Below are 19,495 nucleotides of genomic sequence, written 5' to 3' on the forward strand. Positions count from 1 at the left end.
GTGGTCAGGAGGCCACTGGAGAAATTTGCTTCCAAAGGCCGAGTCTTTAGGAATCACTCTGTTTGGTGGACCAAGGGATACCTGTATTTAGAGACCCGGGAATACAAGACAGATCCTGACCTGTTTCCTTCTATTTCCAACTGAGAATTACTGGGCACCTTCTCCACGTTACACCTGTGGTAGAGTAGAAAGAACACTGGAGTCAGAAGACCTGGGTCCTCGTCCCAGCCCAGCTCCTTCCTCTTAGGCTGGTGACCTCGGGTAATTCATCTCACGCTCCAAGCTTCAAGTCTCCTCACCTACCTGCCTGCCAACCTCGGGGGATTGTTGGGAAGATTATTGGGGACGTTTCCTGCTTCTCCTGAATGTGTAAATACCTGTTACTCTGGTCTCATTTCCCTCCACACGTTTCCACCCATTGTTCTAGAAGCAGTGGAGGACAGGCAGCGTTTGCTTGCCAGGGGTAGGGGTTGACCTTAGCAATGGAGTAGCTTCAGCCTATGCGAGTCTAGCTTCTCACTTGTGAAATGGGAAAAGTGGTCCCATTCTGAGATAATACTTACCTCGGAAAATGGCTGTGAACCCTAAACGGGATACTGTACTTGGTTACAGCAGCCAGCACACAGAGGGTGCACCGAACCACAGCCTAACTTGGTTTCTGCACACCATCTAGGTAGTCAGCTCTCCTTCCCAGACCTCCATTCTTTTCCAACACATCACCAAGTTAATGATCTTCAACTGGAAATGACAACCGCCATGTGAGGTCTCTGGCCCTTCCTTCTCCAGGCCTCTAGGGAAGCCTCTTCCATTGAGGATTTTGCAACTGCACCGCTGGCGTTCCTTTGCGTGGTGGCAGAGAAGCGGTTGAGACAGGTGTCGTGCCCTGGGAAATCCCTCCACCCCCTCTAGGTCTTACTCCAGGCAAAGACGGTGCCATTGGCATACACAGCCCACGTCTGGCCACTTACACATCCCCCCTCAGAGACCTTACCCACTGTGCCCTGGGAGAGCAGGAGACACTACAGAAGGCGCAAAGCGTAAATCCAGGAGTGGCGAGGCGAGAAGTACAGGCGATATTGGAAAAGCAGAGAATCGGGTGGAACGTCTGACATACAAGGGAGAGTTGCACGTTGGAAGATGAAGTTGGGAAGGTTCTAGGGCCAGATGTGGAAGACTATCTTTCCCACGGTAAGAAGTCTGGTCGCTATCGGGTAGGCAATAAGAAGCTACTGAAAGTTCTTAAGTAACCACTGACAAGAGGGGATCCATGAATCAGAGGCAGGAGGAGGAGCAGACAGCATGCGGCCGTCCAAGCATGGCCGGCGATGATGGTAAAGGACCTGACGCAGACAGTGGGTGAGGACACTGAAGCGGTGGGGGGCCTGGGAGAAATGCTGAGGGAAACTCTGTATGTAAGGGTGTGTTAGGAATAAGGCACAGAATTGGGACCACTTTTCTCCCAACACACTGGGGACCCTGAGTTGATGACGGTGTTAACCAAAGGGATACCATAGCTGAAATAGACCGTGTTGTCTCAGAATGTGTAATTGTGAAGACCATTCTGTAGACACGTTACGGGACATACTGCAAATACTTTGGAGAGAGTGGTGGGCATGGTTCTATGATCTGACACTAACAGAGATTACACCTCATCGGGGAAGGAAGGCTCTGATCAAAGGAAATTCCAACAGAATGCTTTCCAACGATTCTGATAAGGAGTATGTGGGGACAGACCTACATGGGTCAGCAATCTGACTGAAAAAAAAAGTACAAACACAACAAAAAAGCATATTAAAGGATGGTATGGATTTGGCTTTCAAAACGTATGTTACTACAAATCAATTTTAAAAAGACAGTGTGAACACTGGTGTGATTAGTCCATCTTGGATGGAAGACTCAGGATGATGGTAACTGAGGGAAAGCCTTCGACATCACAAATACCTAAATACACTTCAGATACAGCACTTTGGGGAGATAATATTGGAATAAGAAAAGGCAGCTTTTTAAAGTAAGAGCCCATCCCTTCTGGAATATGGGTTGACTATATGTGGGCCTTTAAGACAGTACCTCAGCCTTACTCAAAACGAGGGGAATGCTACAAATGACTTTCCATCTGTATATAGGAATTTGTGTACAGGAATTAAACAAGTACACTTAGTCCTTAGGTTTGCAGTATTCCCAAGTCCTTAGAAAGGTACTATAATGTAACGGGGTAAAATGCCGGCTCACTTTTCCCAGGTAAATGCAGTGATAGTGATATATATATATATCATATATATATATAAATATATATATGATATATATATCGTATATATATATCATATATATATAAATATATATATCATATATATAAATATATAATAAATAAATAAATAAATAAATATAGATTTCCCCCCCCAAAAGAGACCATAAACTCAAGATAATGTTATTATATTCTTATATAAGGGGCTCAGGTGACCCCGCCTTCCCTGAATCTCCCAGGCCACCTGCCTGTTCAGTACTATCCGGGCTATCTCCTCTACCACATGGCGAGCTAGTGGAGGTAAGTACCGTGAGTTTTTTTTACTCTCTGGCCCTCAGGGCTGGAAAGAAGGGGGGAATCATGCAGTGAATATTTCCAGGATCAATGAATGATTTTCTACAATGTGGAGAGAGCTAAGATTCAGAAGAAGCTGAGACCTTCCACCATTCCTAGGGAAGTCATCAGTGTCTCTTAAAATGAGGGGCAAGAAGAAGACATTCTAGCCTCCTGGAAGACAGCAGAGCCTGAAAGGCATCAGGTATCAGGGAGGGAGGAGCCGTCTGGCCACCCCGGCTGCCCCACTGTGTGCCAGGGTCAGGCAGGTATCTCCCGCCTCCCCGCTGCTTCCCTTGTCCATCCTCAGAGCTGCACCTGAAGTCCAGACCCTCTGCAGACAGCGGGGCCCATCCGCGCAGGACACTCCTGCTGGTCTTCACACAGCTATCAGAGGGGGAGGAGGTGACGATAACCTCCTCATATTCTGTTTCCAGACACTTCGGGAACATGAACAGACGCTCAGATTTGAAAAGCAAGGCATAATAAATGTTGAACAAAAGCTACTGATAGGAGAGTCGATAGAGCATATCAAGAAGCTTCAGATGAGTTCAAGTGTCCAGTCACAAACTAATTACATCCTGAAAGAGTGTGTAGATTGCTTTTGCTAATGATGTTTTAAGAAATCACAGAGAATAGAAATGGAATCAGAAGACTAAATGTCCCACTTTCAAAAGGAGAAGGGAAACTCGAGACGGCTGTGCTTGATGTGGACCCTTGGTCAAAATTTAGAGGCAATTATTCAGATGCCACAGGGCTACAGAGAGAAGATAAATAACATCATTAAGTACCAGTAGGGGGTCCCTTAGAAAAAGCCATGGCAAGCTAACCTCATTTCATCCTTTCGGCAGGGTTTCTAGGTTGATGGATTAGAGAGGCCACAAACACGGTATATCTTGGTTTTAGCTTTTTTTGATAACCTTGAGAAAGGATAGATGAATGTGGGTGACATGATAGCATGGTCATGTGAGTTCACAGATGGTTCATCAACTTTAAAGATTACTGATTAATAAATGCACGTCAACCTTAAGTGATTTTCAGGGGCATGTTAGAGAAGACCTGTCCTTTGCCCTTTAGAAGTTTCTTTGCAACAGCTTATAGAAAATCTTCAGGTGACAACAACTTAGGAAAACAAGTAAACGTGGTTTCGTTTTGTTTTTTTAAAAAAGGCATAAAATAATCAGTGTTACATCAATAGGCTAGAATGGTGGTACAAAAATCAGTAAGATGAAACTATATAAGAGTAAGTCGATACAGGATAAAAAGAAATCAGAGGTTTAGCTGAAGGCTAACCTTGGCAGCATTCACGTGAGAAAAGAACTGTGTGTATGTTTTGCGGGAGAGGGAGTTTTTCAAGAAGTTGTGTTTTCAACGTGGGTTAACTCTGAGTCAAGGTTGGTGAAAAAAGTTAACACACTCCCGAGTTATGTTAACAGAATTTTGGTGTCCAGAACACGAGGCTAACCGTCCTGCAATTAGCCGCCATCGGAATACCTCTGGAGTTCTGGGTGCTATGTTTTCAATGGGACACTAAGAAAGTAAAATGTGTCTAAGGGCGGGGCGGGGTTGGGGGGGACCGGGATGGCTGGAAGTCCAGGCATCACTCAGATAGCAAAGTGAGGTGTTACAACCCGAAGGAGAATGTCTTGAGGCAGATACGTTTATGAATATTTTAAAGGACATTTCTCAGAATGAGAACAGATTGACTCTGAAGTTCCAAGCAGAACAAAAGCTAGAAGTCAGAGGGCTGAGTCTGTTTTCATATAGGAAATGCCTGTCGTGTTTAGAGCTGTCCTTTGGTGTCGCGAACAGCTTCCTGACACGGTGAGCTAACGCTGGGCATGTTCGCACAAGGTTACATGATGGTCTGCTAGAGGCGATGCAGGGGGACACATCTGGGAAGCTGGACCAGGTAGAGCTAAAACCCCTTCTAACGCTAAGAATTCCCGCTAGGAATCTCCCTCCTTATCCAAGTAACTATATATAAGCCATGTCTCTAGACTTGGAATAGCTCCACCAAACCCAGACCCTGCTTTTTCACCATCACCATCTCTTCACAGGGGCAATTTTAAAGGGTACAGATGCAAATTAGGATGAATCCCTTTTCCAAGAAAAAAAAGATCTTAGGTTAAATATTATATAAAGGGAGAATATAATTTTAAAAGCCTTCTACATAAGCATGCTTAACAAATCAAAACAAAGCCTTCCAATAATACTTCATATCAAGTTTTCTATTTGGAGAAATACAATGGTGGGAACAGTAACGACAGATCAGTGCCACCTCTAGTAGAGATGACCGCAGAAAAATTTTACATTTGTGAATCACACAGAATTATTGCCTCTAGGAGAGGAGAGGGGGGTCACGTTTTTTAAAAGCAACCCCCTAAACAAAATGAAGACTGGCACTGAAAACAAAGGCAATAAACAGACACAAAGTATCCTAGTTCGTTTTAAACAAGAAAAATACATCTGCCCCAGAATCATGCAAGAACTTTGAGAAAAAAATAAAAACTGTCTCATAAGAGCTAATTAATTCTTATGTATCAGTTAAATATAGATGGCAGTTCTTACTTAATACGCTGCTAATGTACATGACTGTCAGAGCTGTAACATTTGACTGAGGTGATGGGAAGGAGGTTAGTCCAGGTGGTACTTCTTTCACAGGTAGGTTGAGTTACTATATTAGTCACTGACTTTACTGGTGCAAAAATCTCAACACATGGCGAAGTACATTTCTCAGCAGCAATTTCTAAAACCAACCAAAAATATGATGTATCTAATTAAGGCCCTCCTAATTTGAGTACCTCCTACTTGAGCACCAAATTTGGTAAGAGACATAAAAAACATAAACTGAGTAAGTGCTTTTTTTCTAGAGGATCACTAACACGAAATATACATGAAACATGTAGCAGTGGAGAATTTAGAACATACTTCCCAGAAGTACCTAAACATGGGCAGTAATAGAATGGGCCTTACCAGGGTACTTTCAGGAAAAGTAAAACAAATAAATAAAACCAGAGAAAGGGGGAAAACAAACAAACGATTCAGTGTCTGCAGGTTGAAATATTTAAATAGCCTCTCCCTATAGTACAAGCAAAGACATGCTCAGTCATCATTCCCGGTGAAGCTGTGTTTTCTGGTTTTGGAAATAACAGTATGAAAGCCGTATGAGCAAGTACATTTTCTTTATAGTGCTCAGAGCTCCATTCACCTACCTGATTTGCTATAAATTGTCTGAAAGGCTGATTATTAATAATTAAACTGTTCAAAGAGCTGTATTAACTCATCAAATCTTCCTAACGCCTCTAGAGGCAGGTACAGTAATCATTCCATTTTGTGGACTAGGAAAACTGAGGATCAGGGAGTTTAAGTAAATTGCCCAGCTGCTCCACAGGTAGTAAATGGTAGAGATAGGATTCAAATGCAGGTAGTTAAACCAAGACAAGAGCTTCAACTACTGTGCTATGCTTAGCTGAGGTTAAAGAGGCCTAACTTCATACTACTCTGTATTGGGGGGTGGGTTCTGGAAAAGTCATCAGCCCATAGCCCTGTGCATCAGGAAATCACAAACCTAAAAGGCTACGGAGCCAGCAGGTGATATAAAGGAGTGAAGTGGGCCAGGTGCGAAAAACACAATGATAAATGGCAACTGACACTCCATATTGGAGGGACGGTAGTGAGCGATGGGGATGGTGGCCGCCTAGAGCAGACAGTCTGCAACGGGTTGGGGTGTGGGTTCCACTCCTACTGTTACTTTAGGGAAGGCTAGGTAGAGTGCTGCCAGATTTTTAGGTTTTTCCAAAAAACGGGGAAGGGGGGAAACCCTGACGTTTTTATAAGAACTCTCTCCAGCTTTGATGTTTGCTTAAAAAAAAAAAAAAGGAAAAAAGAAAGAGAAACATGAAATAAAACCATCTGTTGGCAGTACATGGTCCACTGGCTGGTGACTTCTTTTACACCATTAAAGGAGGAGACAGCCATCACCTGGCATAAAAGGCCTCGCTTCCAAACCTCCAAGGACTTTCTTGGCTCTTCTCAATGTTACAGCAGCCCTAGGCCCACTCAGCAGGTAATGAACACAATGCCTGTTAGATATCAAGGCACACCTGGTCAAAGCCACAGGCATTTTCACTCTCCTGGGACAAAGGCAAAAAGTTAGAGGTATGTGCAGAGTGATACTCTCTGCTTATTTTTCTCTACACCAGGGGCTGATAAAATAAGGTGTTAACTGTCCAACCTGGCTTCCTGGAAACTACTCCTTCTTCCAGCCAATCTACCAGTACAGCTGGGGAGGAACAGAAACGTGACAGAGAGAATTACTGACTCCGGGTTTACAAGGAAGTTTGCGTGTTCACCTGGGCAAAGAATGATCTCGTGGCCAAATTTTCCTTCCTAGATTACTGTCATTCCCCTGTGCCAATGAACAGCTTATCCAAACCTAATGTAATGGGGCTGCCCTTTGTGGCCACTTTAGAATGCTCAAAAAGAATGACTTTAAAAAAAAAAAAGGAAGGGGCTTCCCTGGTGGCGCAGTGGTTGAGAGTCCGCCTGCCGATGCAGGGGACACGGGTTCGTGCCCCGGTCTGGGAGGATCCCACATGCCGCGAAGCGGCTGGGCCCGTGAGCCATGGCCGCTGAAGCCTGCGCGTCCGGAGCCTGCGCTCCGCAACGGGAGAGGCCACGGCAGTGAGAGGCCCGCGTACCGCAAAAAAAAAAAAAAAAAAAAAAGGAAAATAATAGTGAAAATAGTAAGCAGGGAACCTGAGAGACCTGGTAGGTAGAGAGGAGCAAGAAATTCTGACCCTTCCACACGCATCTGCTCCTATGTCCCTTTCACCATTTCTGAAAAGTCTTTATATTTTCTCTAAGGAGCTATCAGTAAAACCCCATTAAAAGTTTCTTGCTTTTTATACTACTTAATCTTCATGATGAGGTTTTCTTCCTCGTATGAAGACATGCAGCTAAAATTACCATGAAGAACTAAAAGCACAACTTATCTGTAGTAAACAATTCCAGTTATATAGAGCAACACCAGTTAATGTCAAGAATTTTTGGTAACGAAAAATTGATTCATGCCACTATGTAACTTAGAGGAAAAAAAATTTCAATTTTTCAACTGAAATGAGATGTCATCTTCCTATTAAAACTGCATCACATGATTACTGAGTAGAATTCAAATCAACCGACCAAAATGTAGCCTAACTAGTTTATCGACTATATAGGGCTGCCTGACACCCTAGAACATCTTTACTTTGGTTTTCAAATAATTGTGTATTGTTTAAAAATGGCCTGGGGATAGAGTCCAGTACAGATTTCTCAAAGTTCACAATGAAAAGTTCCATGAAAAAGAGGGAAATCTGCTGAAAAACCATCCTGTCTAGGTAGGGTTATGAGAAAGAGGGAGATGGTTCGAACAAGTGCTCAGAAATTCAAGTGTCTTGGAAGGAAAGAAGGAACGGTATTTTTGATGGAAGCATCAGTTTGGCTTAAAACAAAGTCCTAGCATGAACATTTACCTTAAATATGTGATACGACTCTTTTTCTCCTCTAACACCTCAATCCAAAGGTATAATTTCACTCTCTTTCCAATCCTTCCACATCAGTGATGGTATTTTGGAAATCCTTAAGAACCCTTCTCCAGCTTAGGTTTTTTTTTCTTTAATTTTGTCATCTAAACGCCTATTTCCAAATACCTTAAATAACACCTGGTAAAATATCACACAAAATATCAAGAGCAGCCTCTCTGAACAGAGTACAAGTTTACTGATACCTCTGGAGCAAAAACCATCAAACAGGAGGTAGAAAGGGCCCGGAACCCAGTGTACACCTTAATAAATCTTGCTCTGCAGGCAGCGTTACCTGTGGTCTTGATGAAGATGATGGAGGTGAAGGAATGAAATGCTCACCTGTCTTTGTAGTTTATCACAGTATCAATGATAGCGTTCATCTGCTTTGTCAGTTTAGGGGGATTTGGTGACAGTTTCTCAGCTGGAGGGCGACCTCTCCTCTTCTTGGCCTTTTCCACATCTTCTTTTGCAGGATCTTTATCCACATTTCTTCGTCTTTTTCGCTTCTTAAGCCGTACTTCCTCTTCCATTTCTTCCAAATTGCCGTCTTCAATGGCCTGTTAATAGGGAACGAAGGAGAAAAATTCAAGACAAGAGAATACCGAAAAGAAAACAATTTACATAAGTAGAATAAAATGAAACTAACAACAACAACAAAAAAGTAAAAGTTAACAGTCATCCGTGAAGTAAGAATTAAAAATAGAAGACCACCATACTGGATAAATGCATCTTTAACCCAAGTCTGTTTCATGAGCAAAATATGTGAAGGCCCGAAACACTAATAGCAAAGAATGTGACAAATATGAAAAGATCAATATATTTAAGTGTTTGAAGATAACTAAAACCAAATGACATTTCAGCTCAATATAAGAAAAAGACCTTTATTGTCTCATTACTGTAGAAGGTAAAAGGTAAACCAAAAAAAGGGGAGTGAAGAAGAAATTTCCCTAAGACTACATCCTTACAATCATATAAGCTTTGATCTTCTCTTCTTTGAGGTTTAACATCAATTTATTTGTGATTCACAACATAAAATCAAAATTCCATCCAGATTTTCTTCTAAGGTAGCAATTAGTAAACAAGGAAACAGGAAGTACAAAGCCACATTCCTGGGTAAACGCACTTAAATCATCCAGATCAAGAACACACACACAAACAAAAAACACTTTTTTCCAATTACCTGCAAACGCTTGCTTTAAACCAGAGCCAGCAGCACTAATGCAGAGAGATAATAAAATAGCTATAAAAACAACCAGGTATAAAAAGAAACCTGTTCATAAATGGCTAAAAGATCCATGTGACAGACCCAGAAGTTTAAACTTTTTTCCCCCTAGTAAATCTCAAAACTTAAGAAGAATAAAGGGAAAAAAACCCAAAAACAAAAACTGCAAAGAAAAAAACAATAGATAAGAGAAAATTTGACCATGGAAAGGAAGATTTTTAAAAAGACCTTGAAATTACATTTTGAGATTGGTTTCTTACACAAAATAACTGATGTTATTTCTTCCTCCTGCCCCTCAATATTGCCTCCAGTATGTCTCGTGGCTGAAAAGAGCTCTAATCATCAGGCAATTACCTTCATTTCTCCACAGCACCAAACATGGCTAATATTTATGATCATGTGAGTATAACAATCAATATAAAGAGTGATTACAGCTCAGACATAATTTCTTTCACTTATGTACAATGCCTTCTGAAAAAGAAAGGTTTTGTGAAGAAAACCTGGTGCAGAACACAAAACAACCTGGGCATGTTAAAAATGCCAGTGGGATTTAAAAAAAAAAAAAGGTTTTCTATGCATCTTCCAACGTGCAACCCCAGAGAAGCAACATGCACACAGACAGAATCCTAAAGGGACAGTCTGAGCCTAGGCCTTAATAATCAAAAGACAATTTCCATCACGATCCTACAGTGTTCAGATGATAACCACTATGAAGGAGGCAAGGTCTGATGGGTTATGAGGAAAAAGAAAAAAGAAAAAGAAAAAAAAAAGCTCCACGTTATTTCATTAATATTCATTTGCCTAAAAGCAGGACACCCACTATACAGCTAAACACACTGCAGCTAAAGCGAAAATCAAGAAAAGGAAATTGTCCCGCAAATCTTGGAGGCTGAACATGCTAATAATAAATACAGCATGCAAGGCTGTCAACAGTTAATGGTACTGCTCTCCTCAAGCACCCAGTTACACACAGAAATACGGAGAACACCGGCTTTTGATGTGTTACACACCTACACATGCCTGGGATGTAGTTCTACTGAATCTTCAAGACGGCAACGAAAAAGGATATTTACCTTACCACTATCAGCAGGCCGGCTATCGGAAATCACAGTTAGTGGGGATAAAATTAACAAGCCAGCAAAGCAGCGAGCTGCTAGTCTCTTCATCAGCTGATCAGGAAAAAAAAGAGAGCTGGGGAAAGGCTATGTTTTCATATACAAGTAATTTTATTTTACTGAAAATTTAATACTGAAAGGATTGTGGATACTCAAATCTGCTGTTTCATTCTACCCACTACAAGGCCCGAAGCCTTCCTCCTTCAGCCTGTTTTAATATTGACAACTACTTATCATATTTTTTTCCCCCTTATTATTCCAGGCAGCAGAATTAGAGATTTTAGCTCAGGTGGTTTCTGATTCTTACTTGCATTTGAACAATTAAGCCAATGAGAAAACAAATTAATATTCAAATTTATTTTTAAAAAATTAAAACCAGGTATGCTTTATTTTTTATTTTTGTATTTTAAAGCTCATTTTAGTGCCTTGAAAAAATAGGCTGCATGGTTTTGGAGCAGTCTAAGATGCTTTTTTTTTTTTTTTCTTGGATAAAAGACATTTTCATTAAATGCATGTAAGTAAAAGCAATGTGCATGTTCTCAAATATTTTAATACAGTATGTTATTCTCTTTAAAGAAAATCCCGAACAACTGTGACACTTCACTTTCAGTTTCATGCTGTAAAATTTTTCATTGTTTTTCTTTTCTGTGGGATAAATGATGAGGGGGAAGTTGTGAAAAGAATATTTCTACTTTACCTCCTCCCCCCCCTTAATTTTGCAAAAAAGGAACAAAGCATAAGCTTGTGAAATTTGGACTTTTCAATCTCTAAATCTGGGAGTAGCTAAGAAGCAAAAACAAATTAAACTGCAAAAAGAACCAGTGAAACGATTTTTATTACAATTGCTAATACGTGCAGATTCTTAGTAAATTTAGGTTTTGGAATCATAAGGAAACACACAAAGTACTGACCATTATTCCTCTTAAATTAAGGTTTTATGCAGGAATGCAGAGAACTACAAAACATCTTCCCTCCTCCCCAAAGACCCCAAACACATCCATATGCAGTGCTTTATGTTCAGGGATTTCTAAGGGTCTTTTTCTAATGGAAATCAATTCACTAAATATTTCCCCGTGCTTTTCGCACTTCGAGTGGAGTAAGATTACTCCTGCCTGTAAGTAAAATTATGCATGGAAAATTTTAAACTATTCTCCTCTTTAAAAAATTATTTATTCAACTGGCTTCACTGACACCACTCAGGGCTAGGGGCGAGTGACACACACACAAAACTTGCTACACAATGCTCAAGTACTACCCCACAAAGAATTCCCTTCCAAACCTTTTACCAGCACAATATTGAAATAAATCACAGAAGCAAACCCCCAGTTTCCGACTGGTGACGTGTTGCGCAAGAGTGCGAGCCCTAATTCAACATACAGACGGCTCCCATGCTGAACTGCCTCTAGATTTAATGAAGTGAATAGGAAGGAAGTCGGGGGAAAAAAAGTGTACAAATAAGAAATTAACACTTTCCTTCCCTACCCAAACGGTGAGACACAACTACAGCGAAGTTTGGTGAGGCACTTCTTCCCTTAAAGGCACATGGCACCCACTTGGCTCCCGATGCCACTAAGGAAAAAACCCTTCTGGTGATAAAAATCCCCAGCCAAGTTAAAATAGTTAAGCATATTTCAGCCTGCGTTTTTTCCTGAATGAAGCTGGGAATTACTCCTTCCTCCACTGGATGGCAACCTTCTCCACCCCCACCCCCCTTTTTCTCTTTCTCTTTCAATTTTTTTTTTTTTTTTTTTTTAAAGAATACATGATCATGACACAGGATGTGCAAGGATGAGATACAGAGTGGCTCTTTCCCCAATGAGTTAAGAAAGCAGCGTGTGTGTGTGTGTGTGTGTGTGTGTGTGTGTGTGTATAGGTTCTGATAACAAAATGCAGGAGACGGTCGTGCAGGATTAGCTGTTTTAAAGGAAACACTTTGCAGCTCACAGAGCACACAGCAGACCCGGGAATCAGCTGCACGTGGGTCCAGCCGTGCCCCTCTGTCATCCTGACACACACTACATCTTTTAGTGAAAGATGAACAGTCCAGAAAGTGTGCATTATCTTTGCTCTTCTCAACCTGTGGTATAGTGGGGTGCTATTGTATGTAACTCCACAATACCAGGCAGCAGCAGAACGGATCCATGACTATGAATAGGTAAACAGGGACAAGCAAACAAAAGCCACAAGCCAACTCCGGGCGCATTGTTTCACTGTGGTTGTCTTTTCCACTCAGCATCTCCAAATCCACCAAGCAGTGCGGCACAGCCTTTACAGTGGAACAGATCATCTTAAGAAAAAATGAAAGGAGCAATTCGAGAGCCAATTCTAGACAATGCATGGGGTATTTCTTGGATATGAAATGTGAAATTTAGTATTCTAAATTTAAATATCTGCCCCCCCCGACAAGGTCTCTCTTTCCCTCTCACCTCCCCCCGCCCCTCTGGGGGTCCTCCTCCCTTAGGACTCTAATTGGATTCCAGAAGAAGACTAGGATGCTGCTGGGGGTGAGGGTTACAGAACTGAGGGCTAAGCAGTAAAGACAGGATTGTTGCTAATTACATGTCAATTCCAGTGCTTCCTGCGGACCACTAAACTTGATTTCAGTATTCAGGGAGATTAAACCTCCCTCAAGCCCTGCTAAGACCTGGAAGCAAATAATACAGGTAATGAGCCTCCAAACAATCAGAGCAATAGCATCAGCAACAACAACCAATAAGTGGAATTTTTAAGAAAAATTTAAGATTTCTTGTATGAGAAACTTTCTTATAATAGGAATATTTAACAACAAAAAAAAATTGAACGTGGAGCTCTTGATCAAAACGCCACATTACTTTAGTCACTCGGTTTAATAAAGACTGTAGCACTTCCGGATGCAGAATTTCAGACCCACAGCTGAAACTGGACAATTGTTAAGTTTTTGATTATCATGTGAAAATAAAGGGAAGCCTCATGAAAATGGAGTCAGGAGGCCACAAGGGGGAGCCCTCACAAAGCCCCACTCCACAGTCAATTACAGGAAGAACTGTCAATTACAGAGCCCAAGAGAAGAATCATCAACAGGACAGAATCACCAGTTACAGGACCCAACCAGAACAGATGTATGGTTGACCCTTGAACAACATATGGGTTTGAACTGCACGGGTCCGCTTACACACTGATTGTTTCCAATAGTAAATATTGTACTACAGCACTACATGATTTGCAGCTGGTTGAATCCCAAGTTGGGTGTAGAGGACCTGCAGGTGCAGAGGGCCGACTATAAATTATACACAGATTTTTTTTTTTTTTTGCGGTACGCAGACCTCTCACCGCTGTGGCCTCTCCCGTTGCGGAGCACAGGCTCCGGACGCGCAGGCTCAGCGGCCATGGCTCACGGGCCCAGCCGCTCCGCGGGGCATGTGGGATCTTCCCGGACCAGCGCACGAACCCACGTCCCCTGCATCGGCAGGCAGACTCTCAACCACTGCGCCACCAGGGAAGCCCTATACACAGATTTTTAACTGCTGGTATGGTCAGTGCTCCTAACCCCGGCGTTGCTCAAGGGTCAAATGTACATTGCATCTCCTATAAGGAATCTACTAACCCAGCAACACAGCCAGTGAGAAAACATTATCACTCTGAACTTTCCCTTTTCTCCATTGGAATTTTATTCAAAACAACCCCTCCCAAATTCCTCCTTTTTCTCCATAAAATAACGTTCCTCTCCTTTGTTTGTTGGACTTGCCTATGGTTTTTGGTACAGCATGCTTGTCCTGGATAACAATTCTCTGCTATTCCCGAACAAGCTCATTTTTGCTGGTAAAATAATTGTTTTATTTTTGAGGTCAACAATTACCACCCCTCAAAGCAATCTGTTAAACAAGTATGCATAAAATCAAATTTCCAGAGGTGAAATAAGCAGGACACAAAAAGACAAATATTGTACAATTCCACTTACATGAGAAAGGAGAACAGTGGTCCCCAGGGAACAAGTGAATAGGGGTACAGGGAGTGGCTGATTTATGAGTACAGAACTTCAGTTTGAGATGATGAAAAAGCTCTGGAGTGGAGAATGGTGATGGGTGCACAACAATGTGCTTAAATATAAACTTAGAATGGTTAAAATAGTAAATTTTACGTTATGTGTTTTTTACCCCAATAAAAGAGTCCCCGAAAAAGAAACCAAATTCAATATTAAGGAAAAATCCCCAACAACTGCAGGTTCATACACATCCTAACACCTCAACACACAATGCTAGTGAAATCTTGCTAGCTTTCCTTCCAAACTCAAACCTTACAGTATTTCAACAAGAAGCACGTTTGGTCTTGTCCTGGCCAATGACTAGAAGCCTTTTCAAAAATCCTCAATTATTCACTCATTCAATGTTATTAACGAAATATCCATGATGTAAGGAAATACCTGTACACAGACTTTATTCTGTTGTTAACAAATGCCTCAAATACTCAAGAAATGAAACAGCTTAATCTGAAGACTAAGGATTTTAGCACAGTTAAAAAAAATTTTTTTTTCCTCTGGGGTGCAGTTAACTGATGATCATTTGAAAGACCCTCATTTCTTATTTCACTCGTTTGTCAGGCAACTGGGATACCAGCTCTCCCTGAGTTGGGGACTGAAATGTACAATGCTGGTCATTAAGGGAAAGCAGGTGGAGCCTCAGTTTTACTGCATTTCTGGTACTGAGAGCTTTTCAGTTTCTTGTTTGACAACTTTAGATACTTTTGCAAAAATGACCCAAGGCTCTTTCTTTCCCCACTAATGACATAAGGAAGCCACATAAGGACACCTGGAGGAGGAGGGGAAAAGGGGAACCACACTTTATACAGATGAGACAAAGTAGATTAGCACATATTTCAGGTAAAAGAAATTTGGGGTTGGGAAGAGGAAAAAGTATAGGGACTATAAAAACTATTTCAGCCACAAGACCAACTATGGACCTTTGGGGCAGTATTAAACATAATACTCTATCCAGAGAATGACTTAGATTTAGTGGAGGGAGGCCCCCCAAAACCTTTGGTCCCGTAGACCCTACCACATTACAAACCTAATGTATTAACACCTTTGTTCTTGCGAGTTAGGCACGTGCTATGCTCCAGCCCCCTTGGTGGAATCAACCACAGAACCCAAGAGAGAACTTGGGAGCCTGCAAGAGGTTTAGAGCAACAATGGAGAATTAAAAGAAATACACTTCTGCTTTCTTACCCTGAGACCATACATCCAGTTACTATCAAGTCCTAAGAGCCAGAACTCCACCTGCTTGTTTCTAGATCAGGGCTTCTCTGGGGGGCCTGGGCCACCTGTGTACTTTGAGGTCCTCAGGATACTAAAAAAATGAAGACATGCCAAAAGAAGGTAACAGATTGCGGTATAATGTGAATGCTTACAAACAATAACTTAATGCTTCTGAGACAGATAGGTAAAACACAATGATTAGGAGTATAACCTCATTTAGAGATGATGACAAATGCCGAAGCACAAGTCCTGGAGCCAAATAAACAGTGCTCTTCTGGGCTTCCCTGTGACAGGCCGTCCAGGAGGAATGGAGCCCTCACCCAGGCTTACAGGCCACCAGCACAAGACCAATTCTCTCATCTGTAAACCCACCATGGTTAAAGCATTAAATTCAAATGAGACAGGGGTTAAGAGTAGGGCGCTTGTTCTGCTCGAGGCAGATGTCAAGAAGGCCTCCAAGAGCCAGGTTACAAGGGAGGAGGCCACGTAAGTAAAGCAACACAAGATATCAAGAGCACAGCAGTTTGAGGCCATTTCATAGAGGAAGGAAAGCACATCAATTTCAATACATGTTAAGATACATGGCATCCTGAATCCTTCTACTATTACCACCATCACCACTGACAGCAAGAGTAGCAGCTAGCACACTGTTCACCATGTTGCCAGGCACTCTGTGCTCTATACACATTTGCTCATTCGATCCTCACAACACTATGAGATCCTGTTATCCTCCTCATTTTACAGATGAGGAAACTGAGGCACAGAGAGACTAAGCATACAGGATTCAGAGATACAAACTACTCTGTATAAAATAGGTAAGCAACAAGGATACACTACGTACCACAGGGAATTACAGCCATTATCTTGTAGTAACTTTTAGTGGCGTACAATCTGTAAAAATACCGAATCACTATGCCGTACACCTGAAATTAATGTAAGATTGTAAATCAACTATACTTCAAATAAAAAATTAAATAAGTCACAGACCCAGGACGTGAAATCTGGAAGTTTGGCTGCATAAATCACACTCTAACTTGGAGGTTATTCTACTTTACAGCACAAAGGATGACTCTGAATCATCAGGAAAAGGCTACATTATGCTTAGGCTTAGGTGAATAACACAAATAAAAACATAACATGGCACATCTCAGGAAGACTTCCAGCAAAGACAGACAGACACATATAACACGCACATGTGCGCACACACACACACACACACACACATATGCAGTCCTTGTTTTGTGTGGAAGTGAGGGACCATACAAATGACCATGCAAGTAGAAACCCAACAAAGTCATTCCGATAATCAATGGGAAAATTATGATCATTCCATGACACTGACAAACTTGTATCAAAGCACTGAGAACTCTTACTGTGGGTTATGCATGTACAGGGAAATGAAAAACAGTAAAATGAGTATTTAGAATACTAATTCAAAACATTAGAAATATGACATTAAAATGGTAGAAAATGTATCAAGAATATCTGGATAGCACTTGGCTTCTTTTTCTTCTCATCAAATAGCTTAGGATACAGAGCAAGTCTTTTCTAAGCCTTGGCAAATTGCCAGGGATCAGCTTTCACCATTTTATCCTTTGCCCTTTCAATGTCTTGAAATCTCTCAGGTTCCCTTAATGTGAAGTTCTCTCTTTTTTTTGGCTGGTGTCACTTCCTCTGGGACATCTTCATCTTTTTCATCACAACCATTTTCTTCATTATGTCGGTAAGTTCGCCTTCACTAAGTTCTTCTGGCTGAATATCTAGATTCCACTCCAAAGGCCACTTTGTGATCCTACATCTTTCTTCACTTAAGCTCTTGATATGGTTGTCTTCCAAAAAAGATCTGTCTCATCAGCAGTAAACATTTGTGATCATCACAACCTCCTGCCCTAACTCATCTTTGGAACCTGGGTGCAGATTTCACAGTCATGCCCTTATGTGCCCTGGCAGCACCACCAAGCCCACTCAACAATAATCAATTCATGCCCATTTCTGAAACGATGAAACCAGCCTTTACCAGCAGTAGTATGTTCTTCTCCAGTTTCCTTGTAATTACCCTTTTCTTTCAATGTGGCAACTAAATTCAACACTTCGGCCTGAGCACTAAGCAAACTGATAGGATTTTTTTTTTTTTATTGTTATAGTCTTCAATCCAAAGTAAATACTCAAATTCAACCATAAGTGGCTTCATGTTCCTAGTGCAATTTACACTAAAATACGTTAAGGTGACTTTAGCTTGCTTTTTATATTCATGGGGCTTTTCCAGTATGATTTGTATTGTAGTTTCATGAGGACTCCTATGTTCAGCTTGATGTTGCCCTTTTCAAATCTTCTACACACATCCAATTTCTCTTCCTGTGTTGTTACTTTCTGTCTCTTTGCTCCACTTCCACATCTGGTCATCAGTTTCCTCTCCTGATTATTTTTGTGGGTTTATCACTGGGACATGAGGAGCCACCACAACCGCATGCTTTGCTGTCTGTAAATGGACTGAGCAACAGATGCTCAGTGACCAATCACCAGCACACTTTGGAAAAAGTGATGTGATTGGTCACTGATCATGATATGCATCTGTTATTTATATAGTGATTTGTGGACTGAAGAGCTAGCAGCAAAGCTTATCATTTACACAGTTAGTATTCCACGGTGTTAGGGGCTGAACTGTGTCCCCCTGCAAAATTCTTATGTTGAGGTCCTAATCCCAAGTACCTCAGAATGTGATTGTATTTGCAGATGGGGCCTTTAAAGAGGTTAACTAAGGTAAAATGAAGTCATTAGGGCAGACCCTAATCCATTCTGACCGGTGTTCTTCTAAGAGGAGTTTAGGACACAGACACACAACCCTGACAATACCTTGATCTCAGACTTATTGCCTCCAGAACTACGAGAAGAGCAATTTCTGTTGTTTAAGCCAACCAGTCTGCGGTCCTTTGTTATGGTAGCCCAAGCAAACTAATACATATGATAACCGAAATTTGTTGTTGGGGGACTGATTTTCTTAACTCTATCACAGTAATGGAAATTTGTACGTGTTGCAATGGGGCAAAGAAAAGACTGCTTGTATGTATATAAAACATCCCTTTGAATAACTGATGGCAGCCTTTATCTTTCACGCCATCCTAGAGTGTAAGGGAAACTATCCTGCCCTCAGCACCTCCTGCCTGGCATTTACGTTCCAAATTAGGCAACTCCTCCCTGCCCTGGTCTCACCCTGTGGGACTGGGAATGGGCCCCTGTTCTCAGGATGGGCTGTTTTTAGGCTTGTGCAGGGCCTGGCTTGAGGGTCTCTGCATAAATGCAAGTGAGAGTGGCTGAGTTAGTTCATTTCCCTTAGGAATTTGAACTACAAATGTGGAAGAGCATTCCACATTGGTGTGAGAGTTGAAGCTGAATGAAGGTCATGAGGTAGCATGTAGGCCTGAGATGTTATTACTATAAACCATGAACAAACAGGAAACAAAAAAGGATAACAGGAAACAAACAGGATATGCAAAGAGTATACTGTGTGAAGGAGAAAGAGTAGCTGGTCCCAAAGAGGCCACAATTCCATAAACACAACACACATAAGTATCTGGTTAGGCTATATAGATACATGCATATGAACACATATACAGATATGTACACACACATACACATGCACACACACACACATTATGAGAGTGTCAGTAGAGGAATGTCTGGTTCCAGTTAAAGTTGAGAAGCCAACTGGGAGATGTACAATAATTTCAGATTTAGATTTGCTCACGTTGTATCTGTATGGTACTTCTAAGTATACACAAGGCTATT

At 41.5% G+C, this 19,495-nt stretch overlaps 1 protein-coding gene across 3 annotated transcripts in view; it reads right to left on the reverse strand.

The window, feature by feature from the left end:
* SMARCA2 (SWI/SNF related BAF chromatin remodeling complex subunit ATPase 2) overlaps positions 1-19,495 on the reverse strand; it is a gene marked incomplete at its 5' end in the record, with an annotated part of 169,956 nt that overhangs the window by 25,534 nt on the left and 124,927 nt on the right. For 2 of the 3 annotated variants that reach the window (XM_079706373.1, XM_079706372.1), the window contains one exon: positions 8,482-8,699. In XM_079706373.1, coding sequence (XP_079562499.1) covers positions 8,482-8,699 — 218 coding nt within the window. Of the gene's footprint in view, positions 1-120; positions 175-8,481; positions 8,700-19,495 lie in introns of all 3 variants that reach the window. The other variant, XM_079706371.1, reaches the window with a different exon arrangement.

This window comes from Hyperoodon ampullatus, assembly GCF_949752795.1.
Source record: "Hyperoodon ampullatus genome assembly, chromosome: 6".
NCBI classification, from domain to species: domain Eukaryota; kingdom Metazoa; phylum Chordata; class Mammalia; order Artiodactyla; family Ziphiidae; genus Hyperoodon; species Hyperoodon ampullatus.